At 47.1% G+C, this 20,200-nt stretch overlaps 1 protein-coding gene across 1 annotated transcript in view; it reads right to left on the bottom strand.

The window, feature by feature from the left end:
- The window catches only part of FAM227A (family with sequence similarity 227 member A), an 86,217-nt gene that overhangs the window by 44,982 nt on the left and 21,035 nt on the right, over positions 1 to 20,200 (bottom strand). Inside the window, exons 10-12 of the mRNA XM_087868702.1 lie at positions 19,140 to 19,263; positions 7,501 to 7,605; positions 5,283 to 5,362 (exon numbers count right to left, since the gene is read on the bottom strand). Coding sequence (XP_087724828.1) covers positions 5,283 to 5,362; positions 7,501 to 7,605; positions 19,140 to 19,263 — 309 coding nt within the window. The remainder of the gene's footprint in view (positions 1 to 5,282; positions 5,363 to 7,500; positions 7,606 to 19,139; positions 19,264 to 20,200) is intronic.

Here is a 20,200-nt window from a genome sequence, read left to right as displayed (position 1 = left end):
TTTTATTTATTTTTTTAAGATTTTATTCATTTATTTGACAGAGATAGAGATAGCCAGCGAGAGAGGGAACACAAGCAGGGGGAGTGGGAGAGGAAGAAGCAGGCTCATAGCGGAGGAGCCTGATGTGGGGCTCGATCCCATAACGCCGGGATCACGCCCTGAGCCGAAGGCAGACGCTTAACCGCTGTGCCACCCAGGCGCCCCTGTCCCTGTGCTTTAATAAACCACCTTTTGCACCAAAACCACCTCCAGAATTCTTTCTTGGCCTGCGGCTCTGGACCCCATCCCACCGAACCTCACCTACAGTGCAAAATGCATCACGGAGATCCCCCCTGGTGAGGCCCAGGGGGCAGCTGGATACCCCAGGGTGGGGAGGGAGATCTGGGTGTTACTGGCATATGGGTGGCATTTAGAACCAGAGTGATGACGGACGGAAGGCTGGCTGAAGACAAAGCACAAGGGGACACCCTGCGACCCCCCCCCCTCCTGGGTGGGACACGTGCGACATTCTTCCAGGAATCTCCCAACTACCTTAATGTTAATGCCTTGCTGGAGGGGTAAACAAACTTAACCTGACAATGGCAAGGCCTCCATCATCTCCTAGGTCCTCTTTAGCATATGAAAGTTCTTTTGAAACCTCCCTTTTCCTTACCCCCCCACTTCCCCATCCCCCAACGCCCGGGTATATAACGGCCACTCCTCAAGGCCCCAGGGCAGCAGCTCTTTCTGCCCTTGGGCCTTAATTCTGTGCTTTAATAAAACCACCTTTTTTGCACCAAAGGTGTCTCAAGAATTCTTTCTTGGTCGTCGGCTCCGGACCTCACCCCACTGAACCTCATTTATATTCCAAAACCACATCAAGAGGACCAGAGGAGACAACCTTGGGAAGAACATATAGGTAGAGGGGAAGGGGCAAGGACAGATTGACAGGAAGGAAGGCACTCGCAAAACTCTGGCAACACAGAAACCGAGAGAAAAAAGTGTCTCAAGAAGATTGGAGCAGCCAACCACGTGACATGGACCGGAGGGGGGAGCAGATTAGGGTTGGGGCCCCGGAGGCAGGAGCAGTGGCTAGGACGCACTGAAGGCGGGAGCCGTGGGTGCGGCTGAGGCTTTTGAGAAAGCCTGGTGGGAAGGGTGGCAGGAATTGGGGGTGCGGAGGCAAAGGCAGAAGGTGCCGGAGAAGGACTCTTCGAGGATGGGAGCGATCCAACAGGGCAGGAGAAGATGGTGATAAAGACGGGGGTTGTGCCCACAGGGGGCGAGGTCCAGACCCAAGTGCGAGAGGGCCCTCCCTCCTTAGGCACAGGGGCCTGGTGGACGGTGAGGGTACAGATGGGGCTGTCGCCTCGGGGCAGGAAGGTGAGGGCCCTCCTGCTGGCTGCTTCTAATGGTAGGAAGAAGCTGGGGCGGGAGGGCAAGTGGGAAAGGCGGCCGGCGGTGCAAGATTTCTGGAAAGGGAGACCAAGTGAAATAAGGGTTGGGGGGAGGGGAGCCTGGCTGTGCTGCGTGATGAGGGAACCGAAGGCAAGCTGAGGACAAAGCAGAAGCTGACACCCCACAACCTCCCCCACCCCGACGGGAAATATGTGACATTCCTCAGACACTCCTGGCGGCCCTAAAGCTAAGGAAAGGAAAAACACTTACAGGGACCACAATCCTGCAAGACAGGGGTCTCGCTCAGTTTGCGAATGTCTTCGCGATCTACAGGAACAAAGCATTTCCATCAATAACCTGGCTTCCAGAAGGCAATGTAGAGAACGATTAAATGTCCTTATAATCTGCAGCCATCCACAGACACTTGAACTGGGCAGAGTATAAATGCCCAACTATCTTCATGAGAATGCCTTACTAGACGGGTAAGCAACCTTAACTTGACGATGGCAAGGCCTTGGGTATCCTGTGAGTCTTTAACATATGAAAATCCTTTGGAAACCTCCCTTTTCCTTCCCTCCCCCAACCCCCTAGTGTATAATCAGCCGCCCCTCACAACCCCGGGGCAGCAGCTCTTTCTGCCCACGGGTCCTGTCCACCTGCTGTAATAAACACCATTTGGCACCAAAGACACCTCAAGAATTCTTTCTTGGTTGTCACCGCTGGACTCCACCCCACCGAACCTCACCTATATTCCAAAACTACATCACTGGGACGCGTGGCAGCACGTGGCAAGGGCCCAGCTGGGGTGTGTGGCCGCAGACTGACAGGGAGCCCGGCCACACCGTCCCGTGTGCTGCAGTCTTCAGGGTGTCAGGAAGCAGGCCCTGCTGCTGCTGTACTCATTTCACAGCCGTAGAAAGCAAGTCTTGGGGAGCTTAGGTAGCTTGTCTGAGGCCACATGGCTCCGCGGCTATGGTTGGAACCCGGGAGAGGGTGCTGGAAGCTTCTGTGACGTGTCCTGCATATCCGCAGGCAGGCTAAACAATGTTGTTTGTGAGACTCGTGCTGCATGAGTGACCTCGGGAGCCCGATTCGCTGACATTAGCTGACCTTCAGGTCACAACTGGCCCTTCGGGTCTGGAATGGAATCCGGGAGGGGAGGCGAGCCCATCTACCCCAGCCTCCCCAAGACGTAAAGACAGGATAACACAGAAAGGCAGCTCGCTCCAAACCGTAGGCAGGCAAACAATGTTTGACTTCAGACCCCTGTCATGTGCCCTATAAATAGTCATTTGCCCTCGAAATACGGCCCTTATGGGGCGGCCCCAGCCGATGAGCGGCTGGATGTTGTAAGCACCCGATTTGACGGGCCTCTGTCTTACATCCTCCTTCACTGCTTACTATCGCCCTCACCTATGCACAGATTTCCCTCCTTTCTGTTTCTATCAGATTTTTATACCGATAAAGTGTCATTGTCCTCTTCGAAACTGAAGAGTACGGCTACCGTAAATCTTTTCTTCAGAACAGAGAAGAGGCTTTTAACTAGAGGCCTTCAACCCCTATGAGGACACGGAGACTTTCCAAGGAATACCGCGATCCCCGTTTAAAGATCCCCAAGTGTCCTCACATCCTGTTTTCTGAAAGTGGTCATCCTGAGCGCGTGTTGATGTCGCCAGTAGCCTTTATCCCACTTTACAAAAGAAAGGCACACCCTTCACTCATTCCAAACACTGGCTGAACGTTCCAGGGTGGAAACACCCCCAACTCTGCAGCAAACAAAGGGGAAAGGCTGGTCTGACATAGGTTACTTCTTAAAAACAAAACAGGGGGCGCCTGGGTAGCGCAGCGGTTAAGCGTCTGCCTTCGGCTCAGGGCGTGATCCCAGCGTTGTGGGATCGAGGCCCACATCAGTCTCCTCCGCTGGGAGCCTGCTTCTTCCTCTCCCACTCCCCCTGCTTGTGTTCCCTTTCTCGCTGGCTGTCTCTATCTCTGTCGAATAAATAAATAAAATCTTTAAAAAATAATAATAAAAATAAAAACAAAACAGGGTGTTAGAAATGAGGACGTCGGTCTACATACAGCTTAAAGATTAGTGAGAGAGACAGCCATGATCAGCGGAATGACCTATAATTCCTTAGCTCGGAAGGAGAGGGCTCTGAGCACGTCGAACAAGGAACGGCATGGGGACCAGGGTGGAGACTGCAGACCCTGAGGTCTTCAGCGGAGATGGAAGGATGAGCGCGTGTCCCCTGCACTGGGGTGGTGTCCAAAGAGGCAGAGCGTAAATGTTTCCAGCTGTGCAGGCCCTGAAGTCTGTATCACAGCTACTCAACCCTACCATTGCAGAGCAGTCGAAGACGGTAGTCAACCAGTGACCTCGGCTGGGTGCCAGCGATGCATTACTTATAAAAATGGGTAGCAGAAGGCCTCATGCGTGGTTTTCCCAGGCATTTATTTTTTTTCCAGCTCTCTGGAAAAAGTAGGCCTTGCTAGGGAGTGTTTGGCAGGTTTCATGTTACCAGTGGGAGGAGATGCTGACAATGTGGGTGGCAGTCGGGGAGGGAGCTTATCTGGGACAAGAGAGATGGTAGGTACAGAGGCCAGGTGCTGGTAGGGGATGTGATGTCTACAAGGAACCAAGAGAACACCCCGGCTGCAGGAGCCCCAAGAGCCGAGGAAGGTGGGGATGGGGCTGGCAGGACGTGGCAGGGCCACACAGGTCAGTCTACCCCCAGGCAAGAGGAAGCCTTCTGAAGTCTGGGAGGTATTTTTCATTTGGGCTGGGGGAGGGTGTTTCCGGTAGGGGGAGTAGGCTGGGGCCAGGGGGTGACGGTGGTATGACATAGTAATTAGATCTGCCTTTTGAAAAGACTACAAGGGGTACTGGGGAGGTTGAGGGAGACAGGAGCCTACTGCAATGGTGAAGGGGCTCAAACTGGAGTGTAGGGAGGGGAGAGGAGGGGAGGGGAGTGATGGGGCGAGGTGGTCCTGGAGCTACCTAGGAAGGAACATCACAGGGCAGAGAGGGGTAAACTGGTGTCCAGAGTGGTGTGGGAAACAAAGACAAAAGAAAAATTAAATTTCCTTATTATCTACAGCCCACTGAGGAGTCCTTGAAACAGGCAGAGTGACCTTCCTTTCGGAACTCAGCTGCCTCGATGTTAATACTTTGCGAAGAGCAAAAGGCAATCTTAGCCCGACCCCCAGGATCCTGTGGGTCTACCTGAACATATAAAAATTCCTTTGGAAACTTCCTTTATCTCTACTCCCCCAAGATACATGTTGGCAATCATCCCCCAAGCATAACACCCACTGGTACACATCTGAAGGATCTCATGACTAAACTTTTACTAGACAGTAAAATGACCTTTTCTCAACAACAGCTAGCTCCCTCAAGGTCCTGGAAACCTTGCTTCCAAAATTCCTTAGAGACTTACGCTATCCCTAACCCCCTCCCAACTTGAAAGTATATCATGGGCCACTCCTCACAACCCCTCTTTCTGCCCACGGGTCCTGTCCCTGTGCTTTAATAAAACCACCATTTTGCACCAAAGACATCTCAAGAATTCTTTCAAAAGAAAGCCGGCGGCATTGAACCCTAACATCTTTCCTTCATCAGATATGACAGCCAGGTGTGGGTTTATGAAGAGGAGTGATAGGGAGGAAAAGCTATGAAAACACTTTGAGCTGAGCCTACACTTAGAAACTGCTTCCATCCCCTTCACGCCCCAATCCCTGCATTTCTGTGGTGACCCTTTGGTGCTCTACTCATGCACACGGATCTAGAGGACCACGAGGACCCCTCCCCGAGAGGATGGACAGGGAGTGCAGAGATGTGGAACCAACTAGAAGTCATTGAAGCTTTCGGGGATGCAAGGGGTCTGGGTCTGTGGCCCTCTACTCACCTTAGGGAAGGGAACTTTCTTGTTCTGGAGAGACGTCTGGGAGAAATGCCTCTTAGAACTGAACAAAGAAAACTCTTTTTCTAGGGAAGAGAAAAATGTGCTTCAGTCCCTTGTCCTGGAGGTGACACAGCGGACCGGGAGTTCTGACACAGCCCCCTCCCTGGAGGCAACGGCAACAGCGGGGAAAAGGGACTTCACGCAAACCAGAGCGCCTCTGTCATTCCCTCTGCGGAGTGACCTTGGGCAAGTTACCTAACCTCTCTGATCCTGTTAAAGGTTTGAATACTAACCACCTTGCGGGGCTGGTGAACCAATTAAAGTAAATAATGTTTGCGGAGGCCAGGACACAGGGCAAGCACTCAACCCATATGAAAAAAGTACTGGCTTCAAAAGAAAAACAAAAACTCAAAACCCTGAAACATCAAAATGAATAAATGTTGCATTAAACACTTGAAGCAACAGTCCATCAACCTCGGGGAGTGTGATTAAAGTTGAAGACAGTTTACAGGTTACATTTTTTCTCCTTCGAAACTTCTGTGTGTCCACGGTGATTGCTGGGAAAGCAAATGTATTCGGTGGGTCAGTAAATGTAAATGCTTAGAAAAGCAGCCATGGAAAGTGCTGGGCTCTGAGGAAGCAGTGCTAGGAGCACTTCCACCCAACAAGCACAGCCGTGCTCTTCTCTGAGGACGGCCTTCCCCGTGCCCTGGGCCAGTGCTTCCCAAACTGGACGGCGCTCATAGGTCATGGGGAGTCAGCCCATCCAGAGATGCTGACGCCACTTGTCCTTCTAGGCAGCGCACGAGAAGCTCTGCCAGCGCCCGTCCAGGGTCAGGAAGCTCACCGTGGTGTGCACAGTCCCGCCTCTCAGGAGATCCCCCACCCCCACCCCCGTCCTGCTGAGTGGCCTCACTTTCCCTAAGGGAGGTGGACTGAGGGGGAGAACGGTGTCATTGGCCAGAGAGGCCACTGGCTAACAAGAGCATGAGGCCGACTAGTCCCTCTGGGCAAAATCCTGGCCCTGAGCTGTGCCCGGAAGCCCTGGGCACAGGAACCTCTCTGCACCTCAAATCCTGCTGTAAGATGAAGGGTAACGGGCTCGCTCATAAGGTTCGGGTGGGGAGGACACAAAAGAACCCAAACTGGGGCTGGTGCAAAGAATGGGGTCCGTGTGCAATAGCATTATTTTTATTGTTCATCAGAGTAACGCTTCGTGCTCAGACTCATTCTTTACAGTATGGGCTGTTTTCACCCTATTTAAGAAAAAAATACTTTTCTCACTCCTATCTTCCACTTCCAAAGGGTCCTGGGTTGTTAAAGGACTTCACTAGTAGATGTTGTCTGCCCCCTGGGTCCTATTGACCTATTAAAGGTAGGGCTTCGTGCATCCCTGGGCTGCTCCCATGAAAGGGGCAGACATGCCCCGCTGGAGGAAATCCGCCTAACCCAGCACTGTGTCTCTCTGGCTTTGCAGTCCTGAGTTTGGATCCTGGCTTAGTCACCCACGGGCTGGTTACCCATGAGAGTCCTCTCATGGCTGCCATGAGGAATGCCCCTGGGTCTTCTCTCATGCTGTTCCCTCCACCTGGAACAGTAATTCTTCCCTTCACTTGCCTCAAATACACATCCTTCAAATCTCAGCTTAGTGCCACTTACTGATCCTCTTAGGGCTGGACTGAGTACCTCTCGCCAGGCCGCCTCAGCACGCTGCTGTATGCCCCACGGCCACGCCTCATCCACGGGAGTGTGGCTATGTGGCCTACATTTCCCACTAGTCTGAGCTGCCAGGCTGTGCGTGCCTGGCTCACGGAGCCCCTTACCCGTCTGTTGCGCTAATAAGAAAGGAGGCCTTGGCAACTTGCTTCTCTGAGCTCTGCTCTCCTTATCTGTGCAATGGATTTAGTGTGTCCTTAAGCTGGTGGTTGTGAGGATTAAATAAAAGGATAAAGAGCCATGGAGCCTGGCCCAGAGTAGACCCAGTCACTGGCGTCCATTGGCATAATATCAAGTTCTACCCCTTATCCCAGCAATTACGTTGTGCTGACTCTAATTATAATTTCTAAGTAATAGCACTTCAGTCATTTTGGTGGCTAGTTTGGGGGAGCATGGGTGGGAACCAGGCCTGACTACTTCAACTCTAAGGGCCTGCCCTGCCCCAACTAGATGGCGGCTGGTGTGGCAGGGGCGCAGGGGGCCAAGTGAACAAGGGGTACCTTACTCTTTAACAATCTTCTCCGCAAAATTAATTTTTCTCTCCGGAATCTCTCTGGATCCAGTTCTGAATAGTCCCAACTGTTATAGCTCTGTAGGCTAGGACAGATACCTAAAAGGGAGTGAAGAGTGATCATGAAAACTTCCATAAAGGAGAAAGGAGGCAGAAAACAGAAGACAGAGCCCTGCCCCTGCCCCCCATGCCCTCCTGCTAGAGTGGGGGAGCTTCTAGCATTAGCCTCACCCTACACGGGCCCTGTGGCCGTGGGGGAGCCACTTCCTTTGTGGAAGGGCTTTAGTGCTTTCCTCTGGAAAAGAGATGGTGAGGTTCGCCCTACCCCCTCAATAGCGTGGATCACAACTGGGTCACAGCAGGGCACCTGGCCCTGGGCTGCAGAGATGCGAAAGCATTGTAATCATTCCTTTTCCTGCTTATCTCTTCTGCTCTCGCTGAACTAGGACCTGAGCTGAACTATGACCCGAGCGCAGGACCTGGATCTTAATTCACTTTTACACCTCCTGGGCTTAGCACTGGGCCTAGCACATGATAAATAGGAGCTTAGTATTTGCTCAACATACTATCACACTTAGCTAAACGGAAACGGGCTCTCCTTAAATATTTGATGGTGATGTTAATGGGGCTAGTGCTTTTCTTGTAAGCAAACCATGTGTTTCAGAGTCTTGGCTTCTTGGAACCTGAACTCTCAGGCAGTAGAAGGGCTCCACTGTCTCCCTCAGTTCTTTGGTTTAGAAAGGATTTAAAGACCAAGGGTTGCTAGAGAAATTTTGAACTCTTGGGCAAAGATACTGTCTCCGTTGGACAAAGTAAGTGGGCAGGAAGTTTATTACTGGGAATGGTTAAGGGGAAGGAGGCACAGAAAGAAAAGAGTCAGAGAATGAGAGGCAGGATGGCACAGTGGTCAAAGACCTCGCTTTGCGGTGGGACAGCCTGGATCTGAATGCCTGCTCCCCCATTTGTTTGCTGCTGGACCTCTTTGACTCTGCATATGTTAAGAGGATTAAATGGGTATACGGAAAAGACTTAACAGGCCCCAGGCTTCTATCCTTGGAAAATCTTGCTTGCGAGGTTGGCCTTTGGCCAGGATCTGCAAGTTGGCTGGTAAACATTTCTTTACACTGATCCCACTTTCCCCAACTACCTAGAAGAAGTGGATACATTCCTAGAAGTGTACGAACTACCAAGACCGAATCATGAAGAAATACACAATCTGCACGGACCAGTAATGAGTTAGGAGGTTGAATCAGTGATCAAAAACCTCCCAGAGAAAGAACAGCCCGAGACCAGATGGCTTCACAGGCAAATTCTACCAAATATTTAAAGAATGAACTCCAATCTTTCTCAGACTCTTTCAAAACATTGAAGAGGAGGGAACACTTCCAAACTCATTTTATGAGGCCAGCTTTACCCTGATACCAAAGCCAGATAAGGACACTACAAGAAAAGAGAACTACAGGCCAATATCCCCAGTGAATATAGACACAAAAATTCTCAAAAAAATACCAGCAAAATGAACTCAAGAGCACATCAGGAGGATCGTACATCATGATCAAGTGGGACTGATCCCTGGGATGCAAAGATGGTTCAACATCCACAAATCAATGTGATACGCCATATTAATGAAAGGAGAGATAAAAATCACACCATCATCTCAGTAGATGCAGGAAAAGCATCTGACACAATTCAACATCCTTTCATGGTAAAAACTCTCAACAAAGTGGGTACAAAGGGCACACACCTCAATGTAATAAAGGCCACATACAACAAGCCCACATCTAATATCATATTCAATGATGAGAAAAGTTTTTCTTCTAAGACCAGGAATGAGACAAGGATATCCATTCTCACCACCCAGAATAATTAGACAAAGAAAGAGAGAGAGAAGAAAGAAAGGAAAAGAAAAGAAAAGAAAAAAAAAAAAAACGCATCTAAATCAGAATGGAGGAAGTAAATTTATCTCCACTTGCTAATGATATGATCTTGTATATAGAAAAACCTAGAGTCCACCAAAAAACTGTTAGAATTAGGGGCGCCTGGGTGGCTCAGCCATTAAGCGTCTGCCTTCGGCTCAGGTCATAATCCCAGGGTCCTGGGATCAAGCCCCGCACCGGGCTCCCTGCTCTGCAGGAAGCCTGCTTCTCCCTCTCCCACTCCCCCTGCTCATGTTCCCTCTCTCGCTGTGTCTGTCTCTGTCAAAAAAACAAAACAAAACAAAACAAAACTGTTAGAATTAATAAACAAATTCAGTAAGTTGTCAGGATACAAAATCAACATATGAAAGTCAGCTGGGTTTCTATACACTGACAATGAGCTCTGTGAAAAAAAAATGAAGAAAACAACCCACTCATAATAACATCAAAAGCAATAAAACACTTAGGAATAAATTTAACCATGGAAGTGAAAAATCTATATACACTGAAAACCATCAGACACTGATGAAAGAAATTGAAGAAGACACAAATCAATGGAAAGATATGCTGTATAATCGATCAAAAGAATTAATATTGTGAAAATACCCATACTGCCCAAAGCCATCTATAGATTCAATGCAATCACTATCAAAACTCAAAAAAAAAAAAAAAAAAGGGAAAAATTCCAATGGTATTTTTCACAGAAGTAGAGAAAAACATCCTAAAATTTGTGAGGATCCACAAACGACCCTGACTAGCCAAAGTAATCTTGAAAAAAAGAACCAAACAACAAAGCTGGAGGCATGACTCTCTCTGATTTTAAGCTATATCACAAAGCTAAGAAATCAAAATAGTACAGTACTGGCATAAAAACAGACGCATGGAGGAGGAGTTAAGATGGCGGAGGAGTAGGAGACACCGTTTTCAGCCGGTCCCCCGAGTCGAGCTGGATAGGTACCAGACCAGCCTAAACAACCACGGAACCAGCCTGAGACGCAGGAAGACGCATCTGGATCTCTACAAATGACCATCTCCAGCGCTGAGTATTGAGGTACGAAGCGGGGAGCCATGAAACTGTGCACAGATATCGGAAGATAAACGGAAGGGGGAGGGAGCCACCGCGTTTGGGCGCCGGGAAGCGGCAGCCACTTGCACGGGAGAGCGGGCGGGGCTCGCGGACGGCACCCGCAAAACAGCAGACTGAGACCGTGAGCCGGGTGCGCGCGCCACCAGGCATCTCCCGGAACACCGGAATCCCGGTGCGCTCACTGGATCCAGACTGAGACCGGGAGATCCGGGAGCGCGCGCGGGGCAGCTGGCGGCTGGCGGCTGGCGGCATTAGAAACACAAAGGACAGAGACGCGCCGGCCCTGGAAGTGAGGGCTGGGACGCCGGGTGTGGGGCGCACATCCCGGGACGCTGCAGGGTTGAGCAGCACCAACAGAAACAGAGTTAAAGTGGCCAGAACATTAGTAGAGAACGGGCCGCAATCCCTCTGTTCCGTGACAGAGGCTGAAATTCGGCCGCTGCTGCTCTGACTCTCAGAAGAGGCACAGCAAACCGCCAGGGAAAGCCGCCAGAGAACAAAAGCCTGGAAATACCGGCTCAGGGAGCGCCCATCCCCATCCCCCCTCGCAGGGGACGCCAAGACTCTACCCAAACATGGCTGCCTGAGTATCGGCGCGGCAGGCCCCTCCCCCAGAACACAGAAGGCAGGCTGAAAAATCAAGAAGCCCACAACCCGGACGCCTGGGTGGCGCAGTCATTGAGCGCCTGCCTTCGGCTTAGGGCGTGATCCCGGCGTTCCGGAAAGGAGTCCCTCATCGGGCTCCTCCGCTGGGAGCCTGCTTCTTCCTCTCCCACTCCCCTGCTTCTGTTCCCTCTCTCGCTGGTTGGCTGCCACATAAATAAATAAATAAAATCTTTAAAGAAGAAGCCCACATCCCTAAGATCCCTATAAAACAAGGGGCACGGCCTGGGACCCAGTCAATAATTTGGGCTCTGGAAACCCCGCAACCTCTCTTCATCAGAATGACAAGAAGGAGAAGCCCCCCCCAGCAAAGAAAAGACAGTGATTCTGTGGCCTCTGCCACAGAAATAATGGATATGGATGTAACCAAATTATCAGAAATGGAATTCAGAGTAACGATGGTCAAAATGATGAGTAGAATTGAAAAAACTATTAACGAAAAGGTTACTGAGAATATAGAATCCCTAAGGACAGAAATGAGAGCGAATCTAACAGAAATTAAAAATTCTATGAGCCAAATGCAGGCAAAACTAGAGGCTCTGACGGCCAGGGTCGCAGAAGCAGAGGAACGGGTTAGTGAATTGGAGGATGGGTTAATAGAGGAAAAAATGAAAATAGAAGATGGTCTTAAAAAAATCCACGCCCACGAATGTAGGTTACGGGAGATTACTGACTCAATGAAACGATCCAATGTTAGAATCATCGGCATCCCCGAGGGGGTGGAGAAAAACAGAGGTCTAGAAGAGATATTTGAACAAATTGTAGCTGAAAACTTCCCTAATCTAGCAAGGGAAACAAACATTCGTGTCCAAGAGGCAGAGAGGACCCCTCCCAAGCTCAACCATGACAAACCTACGCCACGTCATGTCATAGTGAAATTCGCAAATATTAGATGCAAGGATACAGTATTGAAAGCGGCCAGGGCAAAGAAATTTCTCACGTACCAAGGCAAAAGCATCAGAATTACGTCAGACCTGTCTACACAGACCTGGAATGAGAGAAAGGGTTGGGGGAGCATATTTAAAGCTCTTTCAGAGAAAAACATGCAGCCAAGGATCCTTTATCCAGCAAGGCTGTCATTCAGAATTGATGGAGAAATAAAGACATTTCAGAATCGCCAGTCACTAACCAATTTCGTAACCACGAAACCAGCCCTACAGGAGATATTACGGGGGGTTCTATAAAAGTAAAAAGGCCCCAAGAGTGATACAGAACAGAAAGTCACAGCCAATACAAACAAAGACTTTACTGGCAACATGGCAACATTAAAATCATATCTCTCAGTAATCAGTCTTAATGTAAATGGTTTGAACCATCCCATAAAACGCCACAGGGTTGCAGATTGGATAAAAAGAAATGACCCATCCATTTGCTGTCTACAAGAGACTCATTTCAAACCCAAAGATGCATTCAGACTGAGAGTAAGGGGATGGAGTACCATCTTTCACGCAAATGGACCTCAAAAGAAAGCTGGGGTAGCAATTCTCATATCAGATAAATTGGATTTTAAACTACAGACTATAGTTAGAGATGCAGAAGGGCACTATATTATTCTTAAGGGAAGTATTCAACAAGTGGATGTGACAATTATAAATATATATGCCCCCAACAGGGGAGCAGCAAGATACACAAGCCAACTCTTAACCAGAATAAAGAGACATATAAATAAAAATACACTAATAGTAGGGGACCTCAACACTCCACTATCAGAAATAGACAGAACACCCTGGCAAAAACTAAGCAAAGAATCAAAGGCTTTGAATGCCATACTCGACGAGTTGGACCTCATAGATATATATAGAACACTACACCCCAGAACCAAAGAATACTCATTCTATTCTAATGCCCATGGAACATTCTCAAGAATAGACCATGTTCTGGGACACAAAACAGGTCTCAACCGATACCAAAAGATTGAAATTATCCCCTGCATATTCTCAGACCACAACGCTCTGAAATTGGAACTCAACCACAAGGAAAAATTTGGAAGAAACTCAAACACTTGGAGACTAAGAACCATACTGCTCAGGAATGACTCGATAAACCAGGAAATCAAAAATCAAATTAAACAATTTATGGAGACCAATGAGAATGAAAATACAACAGTCCAAAACCTATGGGATACTGCAAAGGCAGTCCTAAGGGGGAAATACATAGCCATCCAAGCCTCACTCAAAAGAATAGAAAAATCTAAAATGCAGTTTTTATATTCTCACCTCAAGAAGCTGGAACAGCAACAGAGGGACAGGCCTAATCCACGCACGAGGAAGCAGTTGACCAAAATTAGAGCTGAAATCAATCAAGCAGAAACCAGAAGTACAGTAGAGCAGATCAACAGGACTAGGAGCTGGTTCTTTGAGAGAATCAATAAAATTGACAGACCCCTGGCAAGACTTATCCAAAAGAAAAGAGAAAGGACCCAGATTATTAAAATTATGAACGAAAAAGGAGAGGTCACGACGAGCACCATTGAAATTGGAAGGATTATTAGAAATTTTTATCAACAGCTATATGCCAATAAACTAAGCAATCTGGAAGAGATGGAATCCTTCCTGGAAACCTATAAACTACCAAGATTGAAACCGGAAGAAATTGATTCCTTAAACAGGCCAATTAATTATGAAGAAATTGAGTCAGTGATAAACAACCTTCCAAATAACAAAACTCCAGGCCCAGATGGTTTTCCTGGGGAATTCTACCAAACATTCAAAGAAGAAATAATACCTATTCTCCTAAAGCTATTTCAAAAAATAGAAACAGAAGGAAAGCTACCAAACTCATTTTATGAGGCCAATATTACCTTGATCCCCAAACCAGGCAAAGATCCCATCAAAAAGGAGAATTACAGACCGATTTCCCTAATGAATATGGACGCCAAAATCCTCAACAAGATACTTGCTAATAGAATCCAACAGTACATTAAAAGGATTATCCATCACGATCAAGTGGGATTCATACCTGGGATGCAAGCGTGGTTCAATATTCGCAAATCAATCAGCGTGATACATCATATCAACAAGAAAAGACTCAGGAACCATATGATCCTCTCAATCGATGCCGAAAAAGCATTTGACAAAATACAGCATCCTTTCCTGATTAAAACCCTTCAGAGTGTAGGAATAGAAGGTACATTTCTCAATCTCATAAAAGCCATCTATGAAAAGCCTACTGCAAATATTATTCTCAATGGGGAAAAGCTGGAAGCCTTTCCCTTAAGATCAGGAACTCGACAAGGATGCCCACTCTCGCCACTATTATTCAACATAGTACTAGAAGTCCTTGCAACAGCAATCAGACGACAAAAAGGGATCAAAGGTATTCAAATTGGCAAAGAAGAAGTCAAAATGTCTCTCTTTGCAGATGACATGATACTCTATATGGAAAACCCAAAAGAAGCCACTCCCAAACTATTAGAAGTTGAGCAATTCAGTAACGTGGCAGGATACAAAATAAATGCTCAGAAATCAGTTGCATTTCTATACACGAATAACGAGACCGAAGAAAGAGAAATTAGGGAATCCATCCCATTTACAATAGCACCAAAAACCATACGTTACCTTGGAATTAACTTAACCAGAGACGTAAAGGACCTATATTCTAGAAACTATAAATCACTCTTAAAAGACATTGAGGAAGACATAAAAAGATGGAAAGATATTCCATGCTCATGGATCGGAAGAATTAACATAGTTAAAATGTCCATGCTACCCAGAGCAATCTACACTTTCAATGCTATCCCAATCAAAATACCAAGGACATTTTTCAAAGAACTGGAACAAACAGTCCTTAAATTTGTATGGAAACAGAAAAGGCCCCGAATCTCCAAGGAACTGTTGAAAAGGAAAAACAAAGCTGGGGGCATCACAATGCCAGATTTCGAGCTGTACTACAAAGCTGTGATCACAAAGACAGCATGGTACTGGCACAAAAACAGACACATAGACCAATGGAACAGAATAGAGAGCCCAGAAATGGACCCTCGGCTCTTTGGGCAACTAATATTTGATAAAGCAGGAAAAAACATCCGGTGGGAAAAAGACAGTCTCTTCAATAAATGGTGCTGGGAAAATTGGACAGCTACATGCAAGAGAATGAAACTTGACCACTATCTCACACCATACACAAAAATAAACTCCAAATGGATGAAAGACCTCGATGTGAGACAGGAATCCATCAAAATTCTAGAGGAGAACATAGGCAACAACCTCTACGACATCGGCCAAAGCAACCTTTTTCATGACACATCCCCAAAGGCAAGAGAAACAAAAGATAAAATGAATTTATGGGACTTCATCAAGATTAAAAGTTTCTGCACATCCAAGGAAACAGTCAGAAAAACTAAGAGGCAGCCCACGGAATGGGAGAATATATTTGCAAATGACACTACAGATAAAGGACTGGTATCCAAGATCTACAAAGAACTTCTCAAACTCAATACACGAGAAACAAATAAACAAATCAAAAAATGGGCAGAAGATATGAACAGACACTTTTCCAATGAAGACATACAAATGGCTAACAGACACATGAAAAAATGTTCAAAATCATTAGCCATCAAGGAAATTCAAATCAAAACCACACTGAGATACCACCTTACGCCAGTTAGAATGGCAAAAATAGACAAGGCAAGAAACAACAATTGTTGGAGAGGATGTGGAGAAAGGGGATCCCTCCTACATTGTTGGTGGGAATGCAAGTTGGTACAGCCACTCTGGAAAACCGTGTGGAGGTCCCTTAAAAAGTTAAAAATTGAGCTACCCTATGATCCAGCCATTGCACTACTGGGTATTTACCCCAAAGATACAGACGTAGTGAAGAGAAGGGCCATATGCACCCCAATGTTCATAGCAGCAATGTCCACAATAGCTAAATTGTGGAAGGAGCCGAGATGCCCTTCAACAGATGACTGGATTAAGAAGTTGTGGTCCATATATACAATGGAATATTACTCAGCTATCAGAAAGAACGAGTTCTCAACATTTGCTACAACATGGACAGCACTGGAGGAGATAATGCTAAGTGAAATAAGTCAAGCAGAGAAAGACAACTATCATATGATTTCTCTCATCTATGGAACATAAGAACTAGGATGATCGGTAGGGGAAGAAAGGGATAAAGAAAGGGGGGGTAATCAGAAGGGGGAATGAAACATGAGAGACTATGGACTATGAGAAACAAACTGAGGACTTCAGAGGGGAGGGGGGTGGGGGAATGGGATAGACCGGTGATGGGTAGTAAGGAGGGCACGTATTGCATGGTGCACTGGGTGTTATACACAACTAATGAATCATCGAGCCTTACATCGGAAACTGGGGATGTACTGTATGGTGACTAACATAATATAATAAAAAATCATTTAAAAAAAAAAAAAAACAGACGCATGGATCAATGAAACAGAACTGAGTGCCCAGAGATAAAATGTGGTCAACTAAAAAAGTGTACAAACTACCAAGACTGAATCATGATACAGAAATTGACTTGAAATGGATGAAGGACTTAAATGTAAGGTCTGAAACCACAAAACTCCTGGGAGAAAATAGAGGGAAAAAGCTCTCTGACATTGGTCTTGGCAATGACTTTTTGGTTATGACACCAAAAGCACAAGTAACAAAAGCAAAAATCAGCAAGTGGGATGACATCCAACGAAAAAGCTTCTGCACAGCAAAAGAAACAATAAAATGAAAAAGCAACATATGGGATGGAAGAAAACATTTGGAAACCATAAATCTGATAAGGGGTTAAATATCCAAAGTGTATAAGGAATTCATAGACTCAATAGCAAAAAACCCAAATCATCTGATTAAAAATGGGCGAAGGACTTGAACAGGTATTTTTCCAAAGACATGGCCGACAGGTACATGAAAAAGCGTTCAGCAACACTCATCAACAGGGAAATGCAAATCAAAACTGCAATGAGATATCATCTCACTTTTGTTACAATGGCTATTATCAAAAAGACGAGATAACAAGTGTGGGCAAGGATGTGGAGAAGAGGGACCCTGGTGCGCTGTAGGAATGTAAACTGGTATCGTCACTATGGAAAACACAATGGAAGTTCCTCAAAAAATTAAAAATCAAACTACCGTATGATTCAGGAATCCCACTCCTGAGTATAGATGCCCAAACGAAATGAAACCTCTGTCTCAGAGAGATCTCTGCAATCCCACATTCACAGCATTATTCACAACAGCCAAGATGTAGAAACAACCTGAGTGTCCATCGATGGATGAATGGATAAGGAAAATGTGGTACAGATACATGACGGAATATTACTCAGCCGTAACAAAGGAAGGAAAATCAGACACTGCAACAGCATGGATGACCCTTGAGGGCATTATGCTAAAGTGAAATAAGACAGGCAAGGAGAGACAAAGACTGCATGATCTCACTTATACGTGACATCTGAAAAGCCAAACTTATAGAAGCAGAGAGTAGAATGGCAGTTGCCAGGGGCTGGGGCTGGAGAAAAGGAAAACATGCTGGTCAAAGGGTAGAAACTTCCAATTACAGAAGGAACCAGTTCCAGGACCTCATGTACAAGCACAATGACTACAGATACTAATACTGTGTAGTAGGGGCACTTGGGTGGCTCAGTTGGTTTAAGCATGTGCCTTTGGTTCAGGTCATGATTCTGGGGTCCTGGGATGGACCCCTGCATCAGGCTCCTGGCTCAGCAGAGAGTCTGCTTGTCCCTCTGCCCCTCCCCCTGCTCATGCTCACACTTGCTCGCTCTCGCTCGCACTCTCTCTCAAATAATAAAATAAAAATAAAATCTTAAAAAAAAACAATACCGTGTTGGATATTTGAGCATTGCTTTGAGAGTAGACCTTAAGTCTTCTTGCCATAACAACAAAATGGTAATTGTGTGTGCTGAAGGATGTGTTAACTAACCTTATTATGGTTAACATTCCTCAATACACACACGCATCGGATCTTCACTTTGTGCATCGTAAACTTACACCATGTCATAGGTCAATGATAACAATATAGCTGGGGGGAAATGTTTTCCCTAATTGATAAGCATGGCTCACTGTGCCTAGACTATCTGTAGAACAACGTGGGTTCTGCTGAACACCTGCTTTCCTGGAATTTTGGTATATGATAGACACAGGTGTCTACGTGACCGGTCCCCAGTATAAACCTGGGGTGCTGTGTCTCTAGCACGCTTCCCCGGGCAGAAACATCACATGTGTTGCTACATTTGTGTTGCTGGGGGATGAGAGCGCCCTGCCTAACTCCTCATGGAAGGCAAAGAGCGGAAGGAAGCCTGCACATGAAGTCCTCCAGACTCTGCCTGTCTTTTCCCTTAAAGAGCACTCCCTGGCTGTGTGTCCTGACTCCACTGCTATAATCTCAGCCGTGAATATAACCAGGTGCTGAGACTGTGAGTTCTCCTAGCAAATATCCCAATGTGGGAATGAAGTTGGAGGCGCCCAAGACAGTAAGAAATGTAAAGTGCTTACTTAGCACAGCCCTTAGTACACAGGAACCTCTCAACTGGAAGCAGATGTTAATGACCTCGGGAAATATCTAGGTCGACAAGAGGGGAGTAGGGAACGGGAGTGAAAGGTAGTTAAAAAGCAAACCTCAGCCTGGCACCGTGTGTGGCAGGGACAAGGAGACTACGGTGAGGCCACATGGGGTCACCCTGGAGGGGAAGGGGGAGATTAGCCAACCAGCATCCGCTTTTGGGTTCCTGAGCTCTGGGTCCATCAGTCCACAGCACACGGGCAACTAACGTCTGCTGAAACCCGCTTCCTGCAGATTGCTGGGCACAAAGAGGGGGCGAGGAAGGTCTCAGAGCTGGTTTCTTTGTGGAAGCAGGGAAATCAGTCCTCCTGGGGGCTCTAACTGCACACCTTCCCTTCTCTGATGTCAGCAAGGGCGATGGCAAACCACACACCTAGGCTCAGGCAGAAAAGTGCTTCGGGAATCACTTTCCCCGGGATGGAGCAGCCCCCTCTTACCTGAAATCCACAGGCTTATCGTGTTACAGATGCTCGATTTGAATTCGTGCGTGTTGAACCAGGATTGCGGGAAGCAGCAGCAGAAGCTGGTATACACGGCTTTACTCAGCAGCGATGGCAACTTCTGGGGGTGGGGGGAGGGGGAGCAGAGCTCAGACAACAGCCTGGACATTTCCACACCCAGAAAAGAGCTCCTGACTGCAGAGAGGATCTGTGATAAAACTCTCTTCCTGACACCGCGCTGCCTTCCATTCACGGGGGGGTGGGGGGGTATTTCCATCTGCTGCTGGCCCACGTCTTGGTGGACTCCTTACCCTGCATGGGGACCACACCTCAAACCTCATGAGATGCTTGGCCAGCAACCTCCCCCTCCCCCAGCTCCTCTGCTCCTCGTCTGTGGCTCAGCCCATTCTGCCACCTGGCCGAAGAGTAGCCCAGACAACAAGATATATTTGACCTGCCCATCTTGCTACCTCCCAGAGATAACAGGAAGTACTACTACTGTTTTTTTTTTGTTCCCTATGCATAAGTGGTACTGGTGTTCCTTCTTAACTATGGTTGATCTCAAATTATACATTTATATCTGGCCTTATTCATTTAACAATATAGTATAAGCACTCCTTGGGTTGTTACCCACTCTTTGGAACTTTTTCCCCCCAAGAATGACCTTCATAATATTGGGCGGATTGGCATATCAAAATTTACTTCAACATCCCCCATCAGTGGATGTTGTCTTGTTTCTAAGACTTTACATTGCAAATTACGTGGATTAATTGTTTTTATTTGTTAAGCTACCTCTGTGTCTGGCACATTAGCAGGCAGTCAAAACTCTGTGGAAAGCATGAGGGAAAGCAGCTTTTCCTCAGTATTTGATTACGCCCTCCAGAAGATGGAATCACGTAGTAATTATAAGCGGCTATGATGTGCTGGGGGCTTATCACGTGCTGGGCGGTATGTCAGGTGCCTTACAAACATCATCTCATTTAATCCTTAGGACAACTCAGTGAGCGAGGCATTATCACCATTTCATGGATGATGAAACTGAGGCACGGAAAATCTAC

The sequence above is a fragment of the Ursus americanus genome, chromosome 17, assembly GCF_024610735.1.
Source record: "Ursus americanus isolate L20-20 chromosome 17, mUrsAme1.1.p, whole genome shotgun sequence".
Taxonomy (NCBI): Eukaryota; Metazoa; Chordata; class Mammalia; order Carnivora; family Ursidae; genus Ursus; species Ursus americanus.
Note: the sequence above shows the minus strand (reverse complement) of the source record. Positions and strands in the feature narration are given on the sequence as shown.